This window comes from Lissotriton helveticus, chromosome 9, assembly GCF_964261635.1.
Source record: "Lissotriton helveticus chromosome 9, aLisHel1.1, whole genome shotgun sequence".
Classification (NCBI taxonomy): Eukaryota; Metazoa; Chordata; class Amphibia; order Caudata; family Salamandridae; genus Lissotriton; species Lissotriton helveticus.
This window is the reverse complement of record NC_136070.1, coordinates 1,160,280,418-1,160,301,155: the sequence shown is the minus strand read 5'-3', so window position 1 is coordinate 1,160,301,155 and position 20,738 is coordinate 1,160,280,418. Positions and strand designations below refer to the sequence as shown.

The 20,738-nt window shown below is 40.8% G+C and overlaps 1 protein-coding gene across 1 annotated transcript in view; it reads right to left on the bottom strand.

Annotated features, from left to right (window-relative positions):
- The window catches only part of WNK2 (WNK lysine deficient protein kinase 2), a 581,173-nt gene that overhangs the window by 217,651 nt on the left and 342,784 nt on the right, over nt 1-20,738 (bottom strand). The window contains exon 12 of the mRNA XM_078661612.1: nt 16,392-16,877. Coding sequence (XP_078517738.1) covers nt 16,392-16,877 — 486 coding nt within the window. The remainder of the gene's footprint in view (nt 1-16,391; nt 16,878-20,738) is intronic.

The window sequence follows — 20,738 nt, the reverse complement described above, 5'->3', positions numbered from 1 at the left end:
CCTCTTAACTTAATAGCAGGGGCAGCTACTCCGCAATGGCAAAGGAGCTTCGCCTCACTGCCCAGAGCCAGCAGATGATACATAAAGCGATAATATCACAATGTTATTATCATTTTATTTAAAGCTGTTTGAGCCAGGCAATGAGTATTGGGAGGGCCGGGCAGGGCGAAGAAGTAGTGTGCCCTTATAAGTCCCGACCAAACAGACATGCACACTATGTTTCTTAAACCCAGCTTTGTTGCACAGCTGGATTGGAGAAAAGCCTTAGGCCCCAAGCACTGTCTGAGTGGCAAATGAGGCAGCTCACACCAATCTTGGCACTACTCTCATGCTAGAGAGCAGCGCCTGTATTGAGTGGGGAGTCTGCGCTTTGAGGCCCATCTACTTCAGGGCCAGAGGGGCCAGCAGCGTCAACAGGAGTAGAGCAGCGGGTACGTTTTTTCAATTTTATTCCCCAAGCCCCCTTCTCTCACCCACCCCTTCCTCTATCTGCCCTACCATTTTCAATAGGTGGAGGGCACCACTGCTTAATAGCATATTTTGTATATTGATTCCCAGGGATTGTGAGGTCAGTATACAGCTAATATACTCAGTTACAACATCTTCAATACACCACCATCATCCCCGGATAGAAACTAAGGCAATGAATGCAGGAAAAGATTACAGTTAATACAAGCGATAAATAATACTCTTAGTTCAAAACAATGACCTAAGTCAATGCTGCAACACTTCTTGAACCTAAAACAGCTAAGCAACTTTCCTTCAACCTTGATAAGCAACAGTCTCATTCTCACAAAAAAAACACCACTCTGACACATAGAAATTCTGTACTCCCCAATGTTAGGGAAGAACAGGGTTTTAGAATCGGTCAGGTAGGCTCCATGGTTTATCTCATCATTGTTCACTATACCTAAGCAGGTTGAGTCCCAATTTCTTTTCAAGTTTCATAGTGCTACTGATTATCACATGCCCAGCTGCCTCTTCATGCAAGTACATCTTCCTCACCTAAAGCCCTAATTTATTTTGGGTTAGGTAGGTACAATGAAAAAAATATTCACCAAAAACCCTTGGGAAGTATTTGCTAAACCTCATGGTATAAATTCTTAATGTTTTATTCATCCACCATTTCTGCTGCATTGCCTCACTGAGGAAAACTGTAGGCTCTGCTAAGAAAGAATGCTCACATTCTTCCAAGTCTCGCACATTTAAGACATTTGCTATTTAATAGTGGTTTTACATAGGTTACTGAGCGTATGCTACCAGTGGCTGTGGATGATGCAGTAAAAAAAATGGGTAAGATGGCAATGGTAGGTTGCGCTTCATTCTCACTTCCTGTATGCATGACCAACAACTGTGCAGATCCCACACTGCTCAAGTCAAGAATGGGGGAAGCTAGCCCCATGTGAACCGTTGCATGTTTATTGGAATAGGTGACAGTTTGATCTCTAATGATGAATACATCGCATTCTCCATTTAAATACCCTACACCGTCCCCAAGAAATACCAGTCAGCAGTACTTATGCCATTCTTACGGTCATCAATTATAAAAATGCAAGGAACTTTCCAGTTAACCAAGATGTTCACAGTTATCCAGTTCAACATGGACACCAATAACTCTGAGCAAAATGTACCCAACTTGTTAAAATACACTGCACTGAATCTCTCTCTTGAAGACAGCAGCATGGGCTTATATCCAACTGACAATTAAAGCCAGCCCACTGTGGTGTTCAGTTACTCTTAATTTTCAGGAACAGCCAACTCAAAGTTCCATCTTAAAACTGAGGAACGAGAATGTCCTACGAATGGCTGTAATAAGACAGGGCAAACCTGATGTTAATTTTAACTTGGTGGATTCATTCTTCTTAGTTTGCTTGACCACTACTCTAGATTCAACCACAAAACAAAAAGCAACAACACTGGTGTTCAGTATTAAACAGAGGATACATTGTCTGTCTACTTTCTGAAATAGAGTGTGGGATGTCATGAACACGGGGGTTTTGCAGTATGAGAACAATTTAAATATCTCTAGTTTTGGGGTTAGCCTCATTACTGCGGCGCGAATTCCGCCGCAGTACTGAACATTCTGATCGCAGGCGTGGTCATGACGGCTCCCGGCCGTCATCAGCACACGCCCACCGTGACGCATGACGGCCGAGAACCGGCATGAGCATTGAAGAGGTTAAAACCGTAACAAATTGAACATCCCTGACTTTAAAGTTAAGAAAAATTAAGCACATGTAAAGCGCTCTGATACAAGCTTGGGTCATGTTCGCGCCATACAAAACTTTTAATACATAAAGCAAATAAGCATGGCCATTAGTTGTAATACATTGGTGAAGTGTTTGGTATTCGTGAGCAGAATGTTTGTGCACTGTATTAGCATGTTTTGTAAGCCAGAATAATGAATGAATTATTGCATAATTAATTAAAAGCTTGGCATTTGTGACTTTGCTTTTCAGAAAAAAGTCAAATAGTCTGTCAAGACAGTTGAAGTAGGGATGTCAAATTAGGATTCTCTGTACTCAATCAACGGAGTAGTTGAATATTGCCATATGCCTGTGAAGTACAATGTAGGTACTATTTGGAACTGATGTAGTAGACAATAACCTTTCTCGAACAAGTGTGCGTAAACTCATCCTGAGGCCAAATACACTGCATGAAACTGAACCTTTATTGGAAGTGGTCTCTACTGAGGATGTATGATGTTACAACACATACTTTTACGTCGCATGCCTTTACAACGCGGTATTTACAACGAATACCTTTACAACGCATAGTGCTTTGGGGCGCTGGATAGTGAATAGTTTAATTTACTATTCCAACTCCAGTCCCCGTAGACACTAGGGAAGGTGTTGGACAGTAAATTAAACGTATTCCCTATCCTAGAGCGCCCCCCAGCGCAATGCGTTGTAATGGTTTGCGTTGTAAAAGTTGCGTCGTAAAGGCACTGCGTGGTAAAAGTTGCATTGTAAAGGATGTTTCCCCTCTACTGACCCTTCCACTATAAAGTGAGCAACTTCCCTTTTGCCCTGTTCAAGGAAGAAGCCACTATGACCACCATAGCTTGTGCTGCTTAGCTCTTCTTTAAAAGATCTGGTCTTCCCCCTAACATCTAAATTGTGCAGCAAACGTTTGAAAATGATGCCTCATGGCATGTGTATGAATCTCTCACGCAACGAATACCTCACTCAAGCGTCAATGCATATAAAGCTGCGCGATCTGTGTACATCTGACTTCTACTATTCCTTTTTTCTCCGGCAGATGACACTTTGGTTAATACTCTTTTGTTCTTCTGAATTGGAGGCAAGACAAAGGGCTGATCACTGTAAATAGAGGCAAGGTCTAACATTCACCTTTAAACCTGGTACTTGCTGTAAAAACATTTGGGGAGAGCTCGAAGGGAGAATGAAGATGCTTAAAATTAAAAGTACTGGAACCTGACAGGACTCAATTGGACTTTTCCCAGCTCATCTGCAACCATAGAGAAAGGTTTTAAACATCTGCAAAACCATACATGGAAGAGCAATCCAGAAATAACTACTAGGGCCGGTCCACTGATCATAGAACACAAGTACCCCCACTCCACCCTTGTTAGGTTGTATCTATGAGTTGCATCTCTTATTCTCAAGGTGCAGTGTACGAGGAACTTTGAGCACAAAGAAGTCATTGGTATGGGCATGTTATTGTAAAATGTACTTTTCTATTGATTCTATGAACTCAGTTTTATATTGATTTTTAATTTTCATTGAACTATATTCATGGAACAAGTTCAATAAGCACAAGTTACTTACCTTCAGTAACGCCTTATCTGGTAGAGTCATGGTCTAGCCAGAGTTTCCTTACCTTAGAATATCCCAATTGTCAGGCTTGTACAAGACGTTTTTTTGCTCGAGTAACAATCGTGCGTTGGTAGGTGGCTTCAGTCGGCTCCACGGTACGGCAGTGTCCTCTCTGGAAGTGATGTCCTCGTCACCTGTATAGGCAGCAACTCAACGCGCTGACATCAGATACTTTTCACGACTTTCCACACCAGAGGCGCGGAGCCATGAAGAGCACCGATAGTGGTGTGTTTAGAACTAGCGCCCTGAAAGGTATGATCACTGGCCCTAAAAACCTGTCCGCAGTGAGAAGAGGATGGGTGGGTAAGGAAACTGTGGCTAGATTATGTCTCTACCAGAAAAGTAATTGCAGAAGGTAAGTAACTTGACCAGCTGGTAGAGAAATCTAGCCACAGATTCCTTACCTTGGAAAATATACCCCAGCAATATCATCCCCGGGGGAGGCACTGCTGATAAGTTTAGACCAGGAAGTCCTGTATGACAGAGCTGCCAAAAAAGGGCGCCCTGCGAACTGGACTGTTCAGGCAGTAGTGCTTAGTGAACGTGTGCAGTGATGCCCACGTTACCCCCCTGACAAATGTCAAGGACTGGAAAACCATGTTGCAGCGCTGTGGTCACAGCCTTAGATCTGTCAAAACGAGCTGCAAGTTTCAGGGGTTGTTTCTTGGCCAGAGCGTAGCAGCTTTTGATACAGAGGACAACCAATTGCAAGATAGTCCTCTTCTGCACCGCACAACCTTTCTTTGATCCAACATACCCCATGAAGAGTTGGTCATCCACCCGGTACACTTTAGTGCGGTCAACGTAGAACAACATCGCTCTTTTTGGGTCCAGGTGGGGAAGTTGCTTCTCCTCTTTTGACAGGTGTGGAGGAACATAGACCATGGGCAAGGAGCCTGGTTGCCCAACATGGGAATGTGTTCCCACTTTCGGTAAGAAAGAGGCCCTAGTGCGAAGCTTCAACTTTTCAGGTAAGATGGTCAGGTAAGGAGGCTTGAATGACAGAGCCTGCAAATCGCTCACCCTCCTGGCAGAAGTTATTGCCACTAAAAAGGCTGTTTTGAAGGAAAGCAGCAGAAGTGGCAAGTTGAGCAGAGGTTCGAATGCAGCGCACATCAGGAAGGTGAGAACTGATGCATGATGAATGGCCAGGTGGGAACATATGTACAAGCCCCTTAAAAAATCTATTTACAATAGGGGATTTACATAAGGGGGTTGCTCTGGCAGCCTCTATCAGGCAGACCGTGCCAAAAAGAACCCTATGAGAGTGCTGGGAAAGGGTCAACATAAACAGAAGGACTTGAGAGAATGAAGCAGAGAGAGGATCAATAGACCATTTTGCACAATATTTTACAAATGTCTGCCACCTGCAGGCATACACAGTCTTGGTAGAGGGACGCCTGTCTGCTAAAATCACATCACAGACTTTGGGAGGAAGATCGACTGCTGCCACTCAATCTCCATGCAAGAAGGCGTAGAGTTGACATGTTCGGGTGAAGGATCCTCACCCGCTGCTTCCTCCCGAAAGAGCAACCTGATTGGAGGATTGATGCTCCATTGGAGAAGCTCAGGATACCAGACTTTCTGCGCCCAGTCCGGAGCCACAAGAATGACTTGGGCCCGGTCACTCCTGATCCTCTTGAGCAATCTGCACAGGAGTGGTATGGATAGAAAGGTGTATAGGAGGCCTGAGCTCCACTCAAGACAAATCACATCACCAAGTGAGTGTCGCCTTGGAAACTCGCAGCTCAGGACAGGGGAACCCTACTCACAAGGAACCAGGGTATTAGGTTTATACAAGAAAACAATGGTTCTGGTGGCTAATAGACAAAAAGTTTTGGTAATAAGTATGCACAATGGCAGTAAGTTTTGTAAAGACCCTATTAACATCAGAGGGCAGAATGGACACTCTACACAGTTTGATCTTTGACGCTTTTATAAATACACAGTTAGATAGCATAAGACACTTTCTTAAATTCAAAAAGCGCCACACTTTGTGCGTTGTGTCAACAAGTGAAACATGGAACCAAAGCAGGTGTGACTATATACAGTGTACAATTTACAAGGACTTTCCATAAAAACAAGAATCGACCATTCACTTTGTACATTTATCAACAGCCTGGGTGTATGGTGACACTGGCTGTATGCTGGTCTGTTCTGTAAGGTTGTCGACCATGTTTCGACCCACTATGTATGGGGGGTCTCCTCAGGACGGTTTATATGGGGACATCTGATGTCATATGGCGCAGCTTAATGTGAGTGGCGTGACCTAATTGTGGTGAAAGAAAAAGAATAAAGGGACTCGTGTGAGCACCCGGCCAGGTTCTCACTTTGAGGGGAAACTGAATTAAGCTGGCTCTTTCCGGTATGATAAACGGGCTCTTGACATGCCCTGCTACGTCCGTATCACAATATTTCCAGGGTTTTCACATAGGATGGTTCTGAGTGTTAGTCCTTCAACACGGAACGATCTCGGTCTCTCTATGAGGCTGCCGATTGAATCTGCTGCCTCCTCGTTTCCAAAATCCAGCTCCTGGTGCGATGGCCTTGGCCTTGGAAACTCCAGCACGCAAAACTGTTGACATTGCACGTTCTTCGCCGAGGTGAACAGATCCAACCAAGGCTCTCCCCACTTCGGAAAGAGAACTTGCACCACCTCCGTATGGAGACACCATTTGTGATTCACTACTGTGTTATCTGGTAGGGGAAGGGTAAGGGGTCTGCCTCTGACACAGTCACAGTTGGCAAGCCACTACTGCAGATCCTGTGCAGTTTCCACCAAGATTTGGACAGGGTTGGAGAGATTCCCCGGATACTGCACCCACTGGAAATTCAGATCCAACTGCAGAGTTCATATGTGCAACATTCCGTCCATCAATTGTTGTTTTTGCATTTGTCACCCCGAGTGGGGCGGGTATGCTCAGACGTGAGTCCCGTGCTCTCCATGCCACTGGAATCAAGCTATCCTGGCTGAAGACGGCTGATCGCCAGAAAACGGTCCTAGGATGCTTGATTCCGGTCCAGGGAAGACATGGCTTGGCAGTTCGGTCTGGACTGTTCCCATGAGGCACAGGGTCAAGACTGATTTGCATATGGCTATGTCTGAACTGGGGTGTTGTGATGAGCAAAATAACGATGGATTAAACAGATCTGTGACTGGGGGTGAATGTTTGCCATTGTGCAACATTCCGTCCATCAATTGTTGTTTTTGCATATGGCACAATGGCAGGCATTGCATAGTTTAAATCTAGAAGTCTTATTTGATATTGAAGAAAAACCTACACACCAAAAATAGTCAACAATACATCGTAAAAAGCCTTTCAAAAAGTGACAGAGGGTAGCTCTCTTCACAGATCTGCTCAAGCTGGCGCCGAAAGAAAAGAACTGACGTCATGCAAGCTGAGGTGGCATCTAAGTAGGTGACGCGGACGTCTCTTCTGGTGCACATGACGTCATGTGGAGCTGACTGACATCACCTACTGGTGTCTCAAGGGTATTGCTCGAGCAGAAGTCTTCCGGATCCAACCTGACACCTAGGTATTCTAAGCTAAGGAATCGGCAGCTCGATGTCTCTATCAGATATATTTTTTCAATCACATACTATCAAATTATATCATTTAAATACAGAGTCTAAGTTCATTTTCGTTTCTTAATGTTGCTTCTAGTTTGTTCTTAACTTGATAGCAGTTGATAAAGGTTGAATAACATTGGGGGCTGCCTAAGTCTCTTCTCCGCCGCCTTCAGTTGGTGCAGAACCAGGCAGCCAGGCTTATTTACAAAACCCCCAAGTGGCAATCTGCCAGACCCCTTCTGGCAAAATTGCACTGGCTACCTGTCGAACAGCGAGCCGCCTTTAAAATTGGCTGCCTGGTATACAAGGCCCGGCAGTCTAAAGGCCCTGCCTTTCTAGAATCCCTCCTCAAACCGTACTGCCCGGCCCGCAATCTTCGCTCTGCCCACTTCCACCTCCTTGCTATTCCGAAGGTCAAACTGAAAAAGCAGGGTGGTCGCAGGCTCAGTTTTCTGGCACCTAAACTGTGGAACTCCCTCCCTCTTCATATCAAAACCTCTGACTCTTTGTTGAGCTTCCGAAAGAGCCTAAAAACTTGGCTCTTCTCAAATCTTATGTAAGTTACCATCCTCACCCTCAATCTTAATCATAGCGCCAGGAAACCTTTGGTGTCAGTGCGCTCTATAAATACAGCATAAGATAAGGTCTACTGGTAAGTGACACCAGTACTAGTTTTCCACTCGACTTAAGAGTCCAAGCTGCTGAAAAGGGTACATAATGAGGTGACTCAAAGCAATGGCACCTAAGTCGCCCTGTGATAACATGACTAGATCCAAGGTCACTAATGTAAGTTGCAAATGAACTTGCCAGTTCTGGGTTGATGCCCTTCTCATCTCTTCCTCCAACAGCTCTAGTCACTGGCAATACTTTGAGTGAGCATTGTTTTGATAGGATTAACTATGCAGTTGGTGCAAACTGCTTTCTGTGAACTCTCATTTACTTTCAGCAGGTCAATGAATTTCTGAAAGCAGGGAATGTATGCGCATGTTAAATTATACATTCAAATGTTCTATTAAGTCGGAAGAAACCAGGGGTGCAAATAAAAATATGGGTTTGTATTGGGTTGCTAAAAGAATATTCGCATTTCTCTGCTTTACAAACCACAAATTGGTTTGTTGCATTGTAGCAAAATTACATTTTTCCCAATACAGTCAGCTGGTTTACTGAACATGTTTTCAATAAACACACCATATTTAGTGTCACGTACATGCAAATTACTTCAAATAGAACAGCCAAAGATAATGTTTAACACCAGTTAGTACATGGTTAGGTAATCAAAGGCAGTAGCAGACAAAGATTTATGCATAACTAGACCCACATAAATAGTAGAATTGCTAAATTAAATTTATGAGAAATAAAATAGTTAAGAGACAGGCAAAACCAAAACATCCATAAAGGTATTTTCATGAAATTTCATTGTATTCCTCCAAAAATATTATTCGCAATCTTTGAACTCTCTTAACATGCCATTTGAAAATGTCTGGTTCTAGCATTTTATGTGCAAGTACAAGCATCACAGATTGTACAAGACTTAATACATTGGAAAACATTTTTTTAACCAGTTCTACCATTGTAAGTAATTCTGCTACTTTGTTTCTCGGATGTAGCGTCACACAGGACAGTAACCGAGCACTTCCCTCAGCACTTTCTCAAAAAGAAAATGGCAAATTTCTTTCATAACATTGTCAACAGTCCTTTCTCCCTCCCTCCCTCTACCTCAGAGCAGGTCTTGTGTATGTATTGGTGAGATGAGACCAGGCCAGGGTCACCTATATTCAGCTCTGCACATCTGTTGAATGGCTTTAATTATTTTACCAAAACCGGTTGGTCGTTTCTTGGCGGTCCTTAAATATCCTGGTTTCCGTTTACCTTTCTGTTCATCTATCTTCCTAGTCCTTCACATCTAGCCCCAACACCCTCAATTTGCCTCCCTTTTCCAATCGGATTCTGATGGAACTTTGTATGCTGTAGCATGGGCGCGGGGGAGGCAGTAACTAGTATTCACAGGCTGTCTGCCAGGACCTGACCTGTGAACACAAAAGGGCCACCATGAGCAAACCACAAGCAGCAGCCCAGAGGGAGATGATGAAGACCACCAAAATGGGCTCCAACTTTGGTTCCTTTTGTTTCCACTACAGATATTGACGAAAAAGTGCACCACAAAGTGAGCACAGGAAAAAGGTTTTCAAGAGGAAGGTTCTGTGGGACTGCAGGAACAAGAGAAATTATGGGGCGTTCCTTGAATGTAGTACCCCAATCTCCGTCCCATAGACTTAAAGGTTCCCATGCATCTATATCACACACATGTGGAGACTGCTGTATCAATGGTGCTTAAAGAAGCAGCTAAAGATATTCAAAATCAAATCATGGAAAAAGTGGGCTTTGCCCTGCCGAGGACACAACATGGATTGTGTTTATAAAAAAAACAAAGGTGAGGTGTACTTACATGGCTTCTTTTTATATTACTATTTAGCCACAAGCACATGTGCATGAATTCTACCTAGTCAAAGGAATCCCACTTACAACTGTAGTAAACAGCTGACATCCCTTCTTCACATCGCAGCCTTGGCTGCTCGCTTGAGGCTGTGTCAACAAGTGAGGAAAAATTCAGAATTTCTCACAGAAAACGTCTTGGGGCTTCGTGAACATCCAATAGTTGAAGACCTCTGAAAGCCTCCCAATACATTCTGGAGGGGAACGACCTTTACAACGCAACTTTTTCGACGAAGTACCATTACAACGCAACTTTTACCCCGCAGGTGCCATTACAACGCATTCCTTTACAACGCATGGCATTACAACGTAGGTGCTTTTACAACGCATGCCATTACAACGTAAGTCTAGGTAAGGTAAGTGTTTAATTTTTTTAATTTTTATAAATTAATTTATTTTAAATAATTATAACATTTATAAATAATTTTAATATTTGTTTTTAATTATAATTTATAAATTATTTTTGTAATTAATTTTAAGTGTTTTATTATATTTATTTTAGAATAGTAATTTTTACTCCTTCACTATCCAACACTTACCCTACTATTACACCCCCCTGGAGTTAGAATAGTAATTTTTACCCCTACACTATCCAACACTTACCCTACTATTACACCCCCCTGGAGTTAGAATAGTAATTTTTACCCCTACACTATCCAACACTTACCCTACTATTACACCCCCCTGGAGTTAGAATAGTAATTTTTACCCCTACACTATCCAACACTTACCCTACTATTACACCCCCCCGGAGTTAGAATAGTAATTTTTACCCCTACACTATCCAACACTTACCCTACTATTACACCCCCCCGGAGTTAGAATAGTAATTTTTACCCCTACACTATCCAACACATACCCTACTATCACACCCCCCTGGAGTTAGAATAGTAATTTTTACCCCTACACTATCCAACACTTATCCTACTATTACACCCCCCCCCGGAGTTAGAATAGTAATTTGTACCCCTACACTATCCAACACTTACCCTACTATTACACCCCCCTGGAGTTAGAATAGTAATTTTTACCCCTACACTATACAACACTTACCCTACTATTACACCCCCCCGGAGTTAGAATAGTAATTTTTACCCCTACACTATCCAACACTTACCCTACTATTACACCCCCCTGGAGTTAGAATATTAATTTTTACCCCTACACTATCCAACACTTACCCTACTATTATACACTCAAGGAGTTAAAATTAATTAAATAATATATTTAAAAAATAAAAATTAATTACAATTATTTATTGAATAATTTTTGTAATTGAATTAAAATTAAATTATTATAAAAAATAAATACTTACCTATACTTACGTTGTAATGGCATGTGTTGTAAAAGCACCTACGTTGTAATGCCATGCGTTGTAATGGATTGTGTTGTAATGCCACCTGCGGGGTAAAAGTTGCCTTGTAATGGCATGCGTTGTAAGGTCATACATACCATTCTGGAAGGTTGGAAGGAAGACTGCTGTTCCAAATTTAACTTCAAAAGGCTTTTGGGAACAAAAGGTGGATATGACCCAAGACCTTTGTTTCTACAATATATTGATAGCAAGAGAGAACCGCTTGCTCGTTAGTCTTGATTATCCCTTCAACAAAACTGTCGAATACTGGTAAAAACATAGATTGGGGCTGTGGCAGCCATATAGCAAGGGCCAGCACAGGACTGACATGGGCAGTGTCACTCTTATAGCTTGCTTAATCTCCACTACAGCCCCTCGCGGCGGGATGCCTGGCTTTCACCTTGCGGATACCTTGCCGGGTATCTCACAGGGGAATACCAGGACGGGTTCCCTAAGCAAGCGCTTAGATACCGTGTTGGTGATTTGCGCTATATAAATACATGTACATTTACATTTATTCTAGTCCATCCCTTTTGAGAAAATACTGAGGCAATTGCATTAGTACAATCCAGTAAGAATTAACACGTTCACAGAAGTGATGGAGCTGGAACACAAACAATACAGATAGAAAATTTAAGAAACACAAATGTTAAGAGCCAGTACAATTTTAATTTAGTTTTTAGTTTTGATTTAGGGCAGCACTGCTGCTCATGAATGATTATTTGAAATTTCACACATTATGAAGAAATACAATGTTAAGAAAACGCAAGTGTTAGTGTAAAAGAATGCACTACTCATTTAATTAGCTCTGAAATCTTAATCATGAATGAATGAATTGGGCATTCATTATGAACAAGTTAAAATGCATGTTAACTGCTAGAAAATATGCATTTGATTAATTTCTCACAAATACTTACAGAGACCAACCTTGTGAGAGCTGATGGAAGATCAATTATTTTCAATTTCAGACTATTTTGCGCCATATATGCAAAAGCCAAGTATGTACATCATTTACAAAATAACCTTATAACTGTAGTGTAATACTCTTCACATGAAATGTACAGTACATAATTATTCTCAGATGTACTTCGAACAGGCTTACCTCTCTGGCCATCAATTTTTACAAAAGGATCCTAGAAACCACTTTTTAGCAGAGTCTCTACAACTCCAAATCAGCAAGTTGGAAAACACTGTCTTTGGTCATACTTTGATCAACTATTTGGGCCTGTGAAACTAGCGTTTTATTTTCTCAAAATGCTCCAAGACCTGCAAGATTTTGATAGAAAGCACTACAAATGCTCTCCCAATAATTCCAAAGGCAAAAACAAAGCTGCAAACATCACACATGTGGTTGATATATAAATAATAATAGTTTGTCAGCATTAAGTGCCAAGATTCAGTCTACGCTGGATGGAATGGAAGCTGGAAGCGTACAAGAGTTGGGTGTACATGTAAAATGTGAGTACCTCAGGCACTGCCCTCAATGTTTTAGCTACCACCACAGACCTGCGATCAAAACACAGTAAATTAGTGACAGTTTTTCCCTAGAAAAGCCAAGTCAAGCCTACCAGTGAAAATGCAAGTAAACACGGGGTCTGCACAGCAATGTGGCTTCTCTACCCTTGTTGGGAATGATGAAACCTTTCTATACAAATCAGAGTCTATAGCAGAAACCTCCAGAATGGTATTTTGATAACCTGTCATGTAGTAGGAGGGCGTACTATCTATGTACTTACTTTAATTTGTTGTGCCACAGTTCTCTCAGTATCGCAAGCATAGCTCCTTCCTTCCTTTTAGTTCAACTGCAACCCATAGCTCTTCAACAACTTAACTAAGGGTCTTTTCAAGGTCTACAAATATCAACAGATTTCAACACTAGACACCGTTGTGGAGCAGATTTAACTAAGCAGCGTAAACACGCAGATTCTGCTTCGCTCTTATCTTGCATGGCTGGGCGACTGGCTTTGCATTAGTCAGGAAAAAATAGGTGTGTGAAAAGCTTACTCATTCCTGATTCAATGTTGCATAGGGTATTTGCAAAGAACATTAAATCCCCAGAGAAAATTCATTATATGAATCTCCAAAATAAAAACAACAACAAAAAAACACTAAATAGATTTCATTTCGCCAGAGCATCCTACCAAGAGAAGTGGGACATTTAAATGTCGAGAGTGAAATGGCGAGAGAGAAAATTGACTAGTTATAGAGAATGCTACAGGACACTGCATAACGAGGAGAAAACACAGGAGACACAGAACTGGAAATTATCTGCAATTATGATCTACATCAAGCCATTACCCTAACTATTAGCAATTAGGATCACAGCCTGCAACCAGAATGGGAGGGAGCAGGTCTAACCTGAAACTCATTCCTTTTAAGTCAGACCATGTCAGCTGCACACAGCCCTTCAATAATAAGTGTACACAATCCAAGTAGTGGGACTTGCGTATCTGCTGCTACCACATGATATGTGCCAACATGAGAAATAAACCAATGATGCCAAAGAAAAAAAATGACATGAAAATGCAAATGTAAATGTGTTTTTTTGTTCATTAAAAGCACCGTTGACCTGAGGAACAGATACAACACCCAAAAGTACGGCAACCTTCCATAGCCTCCTAAATGGTAAGTAGAGCTGGATGCTTGCCAAAACTGAGCGAAGGTAATAACAGGCATTTATACAACTACCAAAAGAATAGCTAATGCTAATAGGCATTCTTACAACCATCCACGAAAAAGCTAATTTAATGTCCTTTTGCAAGAGTAATTGGTGTGCGGCTCATAAATCAAGCATTTGCAAATGACACTCAATTGACTACAATCAAATTTGCCTAAATGTAGGGCATAGGATCTTCATAAGCCATTGAACAATGCAAGTGGTAATCCTGAAAAGAAGATCATCTGAGAATGCATACATTCACTTACTGTGCATAGACCGACTCATTTGTATTGTCAATAGGAGTGCAGTCGTTATGGATACACTGTATGCGTGTCATGACCTCAGTGTAGAAATACAAAAATATAATTTTATAGAAATTCTAAAATATAATTATCTTTTCATGAGAATAATGCCTGTCACTCTTGCATGGCAGTCAGATCTGTAGCACTTGATCAGCCAATTGCACGGATGAAATATATTATATTTTGCCCTTACATTTATCTCTCCAGGGTGAAATTGGTTAAAGACTGCTTAACACACTCCAGGCGTTGTCAGCCAGCCATCGGATAGGAATTGACATTCAATGAGTGCACACCCGTAGGATTTTTTTTTCTTGCTTCAAGAATATGAGAATGGAATTTAATAATTCCACTGGAAGGCTCAAGAAGATAGCAATGGGACTACCAAGTGGAGCACTTTTGGCTTCCACCTCTCCTTTCCCACCTTATAACTATTTCGGTTGGCTAAACCTGGGATATTCATTTTAGATTCAAGGAGGTAAGATTATGGTAGATTTCAAGATATCCTGAGAAAGTAAATTTATGTACAGGGATTCTTAATGGACAATAGTTAATGCATGGTTATTATGAAATGCTTGAGAGGATCCAGCCTTTACTGTTCGAGGAACAGTATCAAGGAAACAACCATTGCACTATTACAGATATACCATGAAACCAATTTCCAAAATCTGGTTAATTCAAGGATCCAGTGGGAGATTACAGTTGGCAAGCATGTAGGCAGAAGTTGAAAACATCCATCTGTGGGAAAGGAGGAAGTAGCAAATCTTGTAGGTCATATCCATAACAGTTCCAGTGCTAAAGATGGGGAAGATGGAGTACTTGGGTGAATCCTAAATATATAGCTTAGTTTGAAAGAATTGCTTAGTTCCAAACAGAACATCTGAGGGGTGGCTGTGGATGATCTAACTTGATAGTGTATATTTGATGAAAAATAAATCAAATGCCGGATACAGATTTGAACTTCATATGTCGCAACTCTGCACATTAAGGCTACAGATTACTTCTAAATATAACGCTCATTAATTAACTGAGCACTGCTGCTATTTTTACAAGAGGTGTGCAACTGTGTGAAACAAGCTACCATCGTCAGCCTCCTGAAGAATATATAGCTCATGTATCATGCTGTTTAAGGGTAAATTCTGGATGGTGAGGTAATGTTTGGCCTTGGCCTTGGGATGGTTCCCAGGCACACTACCTTCCAAGATGGGAGAAGAGAGAGTTAACAATCAACCCATAGTTTTGAAAGCACATTACAATATGCATGAATGCATCAATAGCTAGATTAATACCCTAGAAAACTTTCCTATGCGAGTGCTACTTTTTAATTATTTTAAATAAGAAGCCAATCCAAGGAATTAATTTAGGCCAGTGATATCCTTTGAAAACCTGCTAATGCTGCTTTTTGGGAAAGGTATGAATTGCTAAGGCATACCGCCACACAGAGAAAAGGCCTTCTAAATTGGCAATGTTTGCAAGTTTAAAGGTAATCTCTGAAGTGGTACAATGTGTAATAATACTTTAATTTACTTAATCTTTAATCTACTAATAAATTATTCACCAGTAATGATGATCTCTTTGGAGAAAGTTCAAAGATAATTAAAATATTAAAACTGCAAACAGATACAAACCCCTGACTTATGAAAGGCAGCCTGGCATTTAGAACTCCGATTTTGTTTCCCTAAGTGATGCTTCGGATTTCTTTTTGATGGGCTACTCTTCCACTTCAAGCAGTCCTTTTCAAGACCGATTAATTAAAAGGAATTTTTTATTTCAGTTAAACTAGAAATGCCCAATTATCTTTTCCTGTTGCTTTGATACACACTTAACATGTGTTATACTAGATTTCTTTTAATGTAGTTATGGCACCTCATTTAGGTAAACTGTGGCAGCTCATCCAAACACTGATACATTACAATGTAATCATGGTCTTTTACTTGGGAAGGAGAGATGAATGTTTGACCTAAAATGCCAATGTAGAAACTACCAATTCACAGGTCAGATCACTTACAGCTCACTATAGCTCCACCAATCAGAGCAATTGAGGACCTGCAAACAGAAAGCCCATGCAGCTCCTATTGACGTCCATGAGTTGCCTATGAACAGAGTAATGTACTTATTATGGCACATGCTACACTGTACTTTTCTTCATTAACTGTGATAATATCAAAAGTATTACCTGGTTGCTAGGCCCAACTGTAGAAAGAGCATGCTCTGAAGGATGAATTATGCTTGGATGAAGTAAATGAGGGAGTGGAGGAAAAAGTTGTGGCACTGCTTGCATGTTCTGAGAGTGAACAGGGTAGTGAGTCTCACAGTGGATTATTGGTGGAAAAACAGGCTGGTACTTGTGTGGCTGTGGTAGGTGGATTGACGTTGACTGTACCACTTCAGACGGTACTGCAGTTACTGAAGGTATAGGAGCAGCTGAATTGTTTGGCACACTTGCCTGGAAAGGCAAGAACAAATAAGGGCTAACTGGCTGCCCAAGAGGAGCAGGAGAAGATGGAGCTAGAGATGTCAGAGCGTTCACTGAAAGACTTGGCATACCCGCTGCAGTGGGAATAGACACAGCGGTGGCAGAAGGAAATTCAGACACATTTGAAGGAAGGATGTCAAGTCCTGCCATCGAAATAACTGGAGGCAGGGTGGCATATTGCGAAAACTGCAAAACAACATACAAGAGCAGAGAAATAAATGCTCATAATTGTTAGAATGGCTATGTAACCACAGTACTAGCCCTTACAAAAGAAGAAAATTATTTCGACAAAAGTCAAGGAAACATTAATTCCAATCACACAATGTTTACAAAGCATATTTTACACACAAATGTAAAGCTAGATATTCAACACTACACAACCTGCAAACTACTGGTGATGTTCAAATGAGGTTCCTTTGCAGTTTATCTTTTCATAATTTATAATGGTACAAATGTTGTCAAACACCAACCCCACTCAAGGCGATATCTTGGATGTTCCTTACCAATGCCTCTGTTCGTTTGCATCTCAATATCCCTGTACTGTTTGTACCTCACACTCTTTGCTTTCAGAAAACTAAGAATTCTCACAAATAAACCAGATGGCTGTACTACGAACCACAAACAAACACAAGGAACACAGTATTTAGATAAAGGAACATACAAGAGGTTTTATATTTGCGAAAATGGGTTCTGTGTTTCTTTTGCCAATCAATCAATCAATCAATCAATCAATCAATCAATCATTCGGTCAATCATCTTGTAAAGTGCGACTACTCACCAGTAAGGGTCTCAAGGCACTTTGAGGATGGTGGGGAAGGTGCCAGCCAAGATACAGTAAACATTAAAGGCTTTTACTTATCTGATCAAGTGCTTTTTTTGTTTTGCTCTTTCAAAATGGCAATTGTATATAGTACCTTACATGAAAGTCAGATTTGGCAAGGCCATTTTACATTTAATAAATTGTAAAATTGGCAAAATTACAATCTCCCTTTGCCACAACTACTCCAATATCTAATATTTGGTCAAACCCCAGGTAGAAAGAACTTATAGGAATATAAAATGCATTATTTCATTCAGCAAATTAAATTACATTGCCTAGTTCTATTGGGCTCCATGTAACTCCCTTTAAACAGTGCAATTTGCATAGTAACATCTAAGCATAGCTGAACAGCAGGATTGTATAATGAAACTGTAGGGTCCCAAGATCTTATCTGAGAATTGCACAGCCCCAGAATAAAAGATGACCAATGATTCCCTTGATGCAGCTACAGGGATATAGAACAGTGCCAGCATCATGAGAAAGAGGGGTCCTATGAAACTCACCAGGGGGCTGGTGCACTGACATATGGCACAGTGAAGCACCGTGGAATAAGACGGGTACACAAAGGCATCTTTCAATTTACAAGCTACTGACCCAACCAGCTTGCAAGTTACCACCCAGGGTCCCCTACGCTTCTATGTTAAAGAGGAATTTGGGACCAAGCTACAACTTATTTGAGCCAGGGAGGACCCCACTCAACAAACCTTTTATGGACATCAAGGGAGGGAGGTGGCATTATCTTCCTGTGAGTGAAGCCAAGACAGAACATTAAGGTCTCTCGTTAAGTCTTCCCTGAAAGGATCCTGGGAGGTGTCTATACAAAATATCGTTAAAGAAGCGGCTTCCTTTTCCACAATCTGCATGACTGACTAGCAAGACCAGAGCCCTGAAGACAATTAACCCACAAAGAGCTACCACGGATCTGATTTTACACTGCAACCAAAGTCTGGTGAGTTCTTGAGAATGCCAAAACCTCAAAAGTGAGTCCACACCATTATGTGTCAGCCTGCAAACCAGGAACTCCATCACAGGTGGCCTTCAGTTTGGAGTAACACAAACATAATGCATAGTATGAGCTCAGACAAGGACTCCAAGAAAACAAAAACAATATATGGATAACTCTACTGAGTGACTATGTGGCAGGATTTTTGATCACTCACCATGGAAAATGTAATAAAGAACACTGGTATTACCAGTAGAACCACTCAATCTAGGAGAACTCCGGTCATTCCTCCACTCAAAGTGAAAGTGGCTAAAAATGATCCTTCTACACACAACTGCTGAGAAGAAACATACGCAACTTAAAATAGTGCACGCGAAAAGCAAATAAGAAAAGATCACATTTCCTTAAGTTACACTTCTGCAAAATATTTTTCAATGATTGTGGTTCCTTATTCTTCGTAGCCTAGGCTACTTGTTGCAATTGTTCACAATTACTATTATATTGATTGTTTTGATATAGCAAGTATTATACGTTGAACTCTAACAAAGTAATATCATTGGATTTATGCCCAACTATATACTATAAGTATCCTACAGCTATGTTTTTAATTGAATATGACAATTGCTGTATATTTTTAATATGCTATTAAATAATAAAGTATTTTTCTTTTTTCAATGCAGATATTTTCGTGACGTTATGTCTGTTTTTTAATCTAAATATGAATGTGTGTATATGTTTCTAGGGTTTCAAGTACATTTTGCATTTGCATGGGAGTGTTCCTTTTTTCTTTTCTACAAATATATTTGTAGAACATTAATTTTTGCAATAGCAAGTAGAAATATTCTTTTGATACAAAAACAAAAGGAAACAAAACAAAAGGTGTGAAAATAGAGAGGATAAAGAAAGGTATGAAAGAAAGGAACACATGCAAGTGTCAAATGATTTGGGGTAGGTGACTGGCTAAATCTGCCACCATTTCGGAGTATGGAATGAATTCCAGGGCAGTAATGGTTACTATCAAAAGAGACTGGGTAGTGGAGGGAAATGTATTAGATGAACCACTCTATGAATTTATATATCCCCAGTGTCAATAATTTATTTGGTTCATACAACAGTAATGCAAATTTAGTTCCAATGATACAACTAAATCAGCCTATCAGGTTGGCAATTTTGAACAACAAATATAAACATTAAAATGACAGCAAATTACCTTTGGGAGAATTTGAAGAACGTTTTCAACAGGAAAGGCCCATTCCACGTCCTATTCACCATGCATTTGTGATCCCTTCTGCTATAGTGGGGCTTTTCCGTCAGCTAGGTGGCCATGTGCCAGCCTTCAAGTACCAGTGCCCAGCACCTGGCTGCTACCCAAGCATTTCTGGTTAATAGGTGGGCGATGGCTTGCCAACCCAAGGAAAAAGTCTCTTTAATAAATTCTATTTGCTTTGTTCATGTGCCAAAATCCTAGATTGTTATTTGTTTGACCCCCCCCCTAGGATTTGCACGCTGCTGACCCCTGACGCGGCTCGACACGGTCCAGCCAATGTGCAGAAGGACTTTGTCCTGCAGCACTGATCCTGAGCCTACTCAGTTAGGATGCCTGGCTGGCACAAAGCCAGGCATTTCAATGAAAAAATTGCATTTTGTGTGTCAACAGTAAAAGTACATGAAGAATGCCTGGCACCAGGGCAGTTAAAGGTTTATGGGGAATAAATTACTTGCTCTCAGAACACCAAAACATACCACTGTGACATAAATGTCACAAGCAGGCTCAAAGCCACTTACAGCTGCAGCTACATTTCTTCAAATAACGTCAAGTTGTTATAAATTATTATTATTATTATTTCAGGCGTGTTCTTAGTGAATATTCTACTTTTTTCAGCTGGATGTGGTTTAGCTTGTAGAACATTGTTACAATAAATCCGGCTCAGATTTCTTCTTTGTAAAAATGTTAAAAGGAATGATAGTTTAATATTTCCCAATAAGAAACTGATGACTTTGTTGGAACACTTCTGGCTTGCAGATCAAAGTTCAATTAGCTTCTACCATAGAACGTATTATCCAATAAAATGTCTAGGTGGACAAATAGTATAGACAAGGGGTGGAGTTGTTAAGACATCTTTCTATTCCTAGAAACAGTGTATGGGTGTTACTGTTCCCCAATAAACATGTACGCTGTTTCAAGGGAAGAATCAGTCACCAATGTCATTGTACTCAAATAATTGGAGATCTTATTAGATTGAAATAAAAAAAAACGTGCTATACCACTTTGCATGGAAGGGAA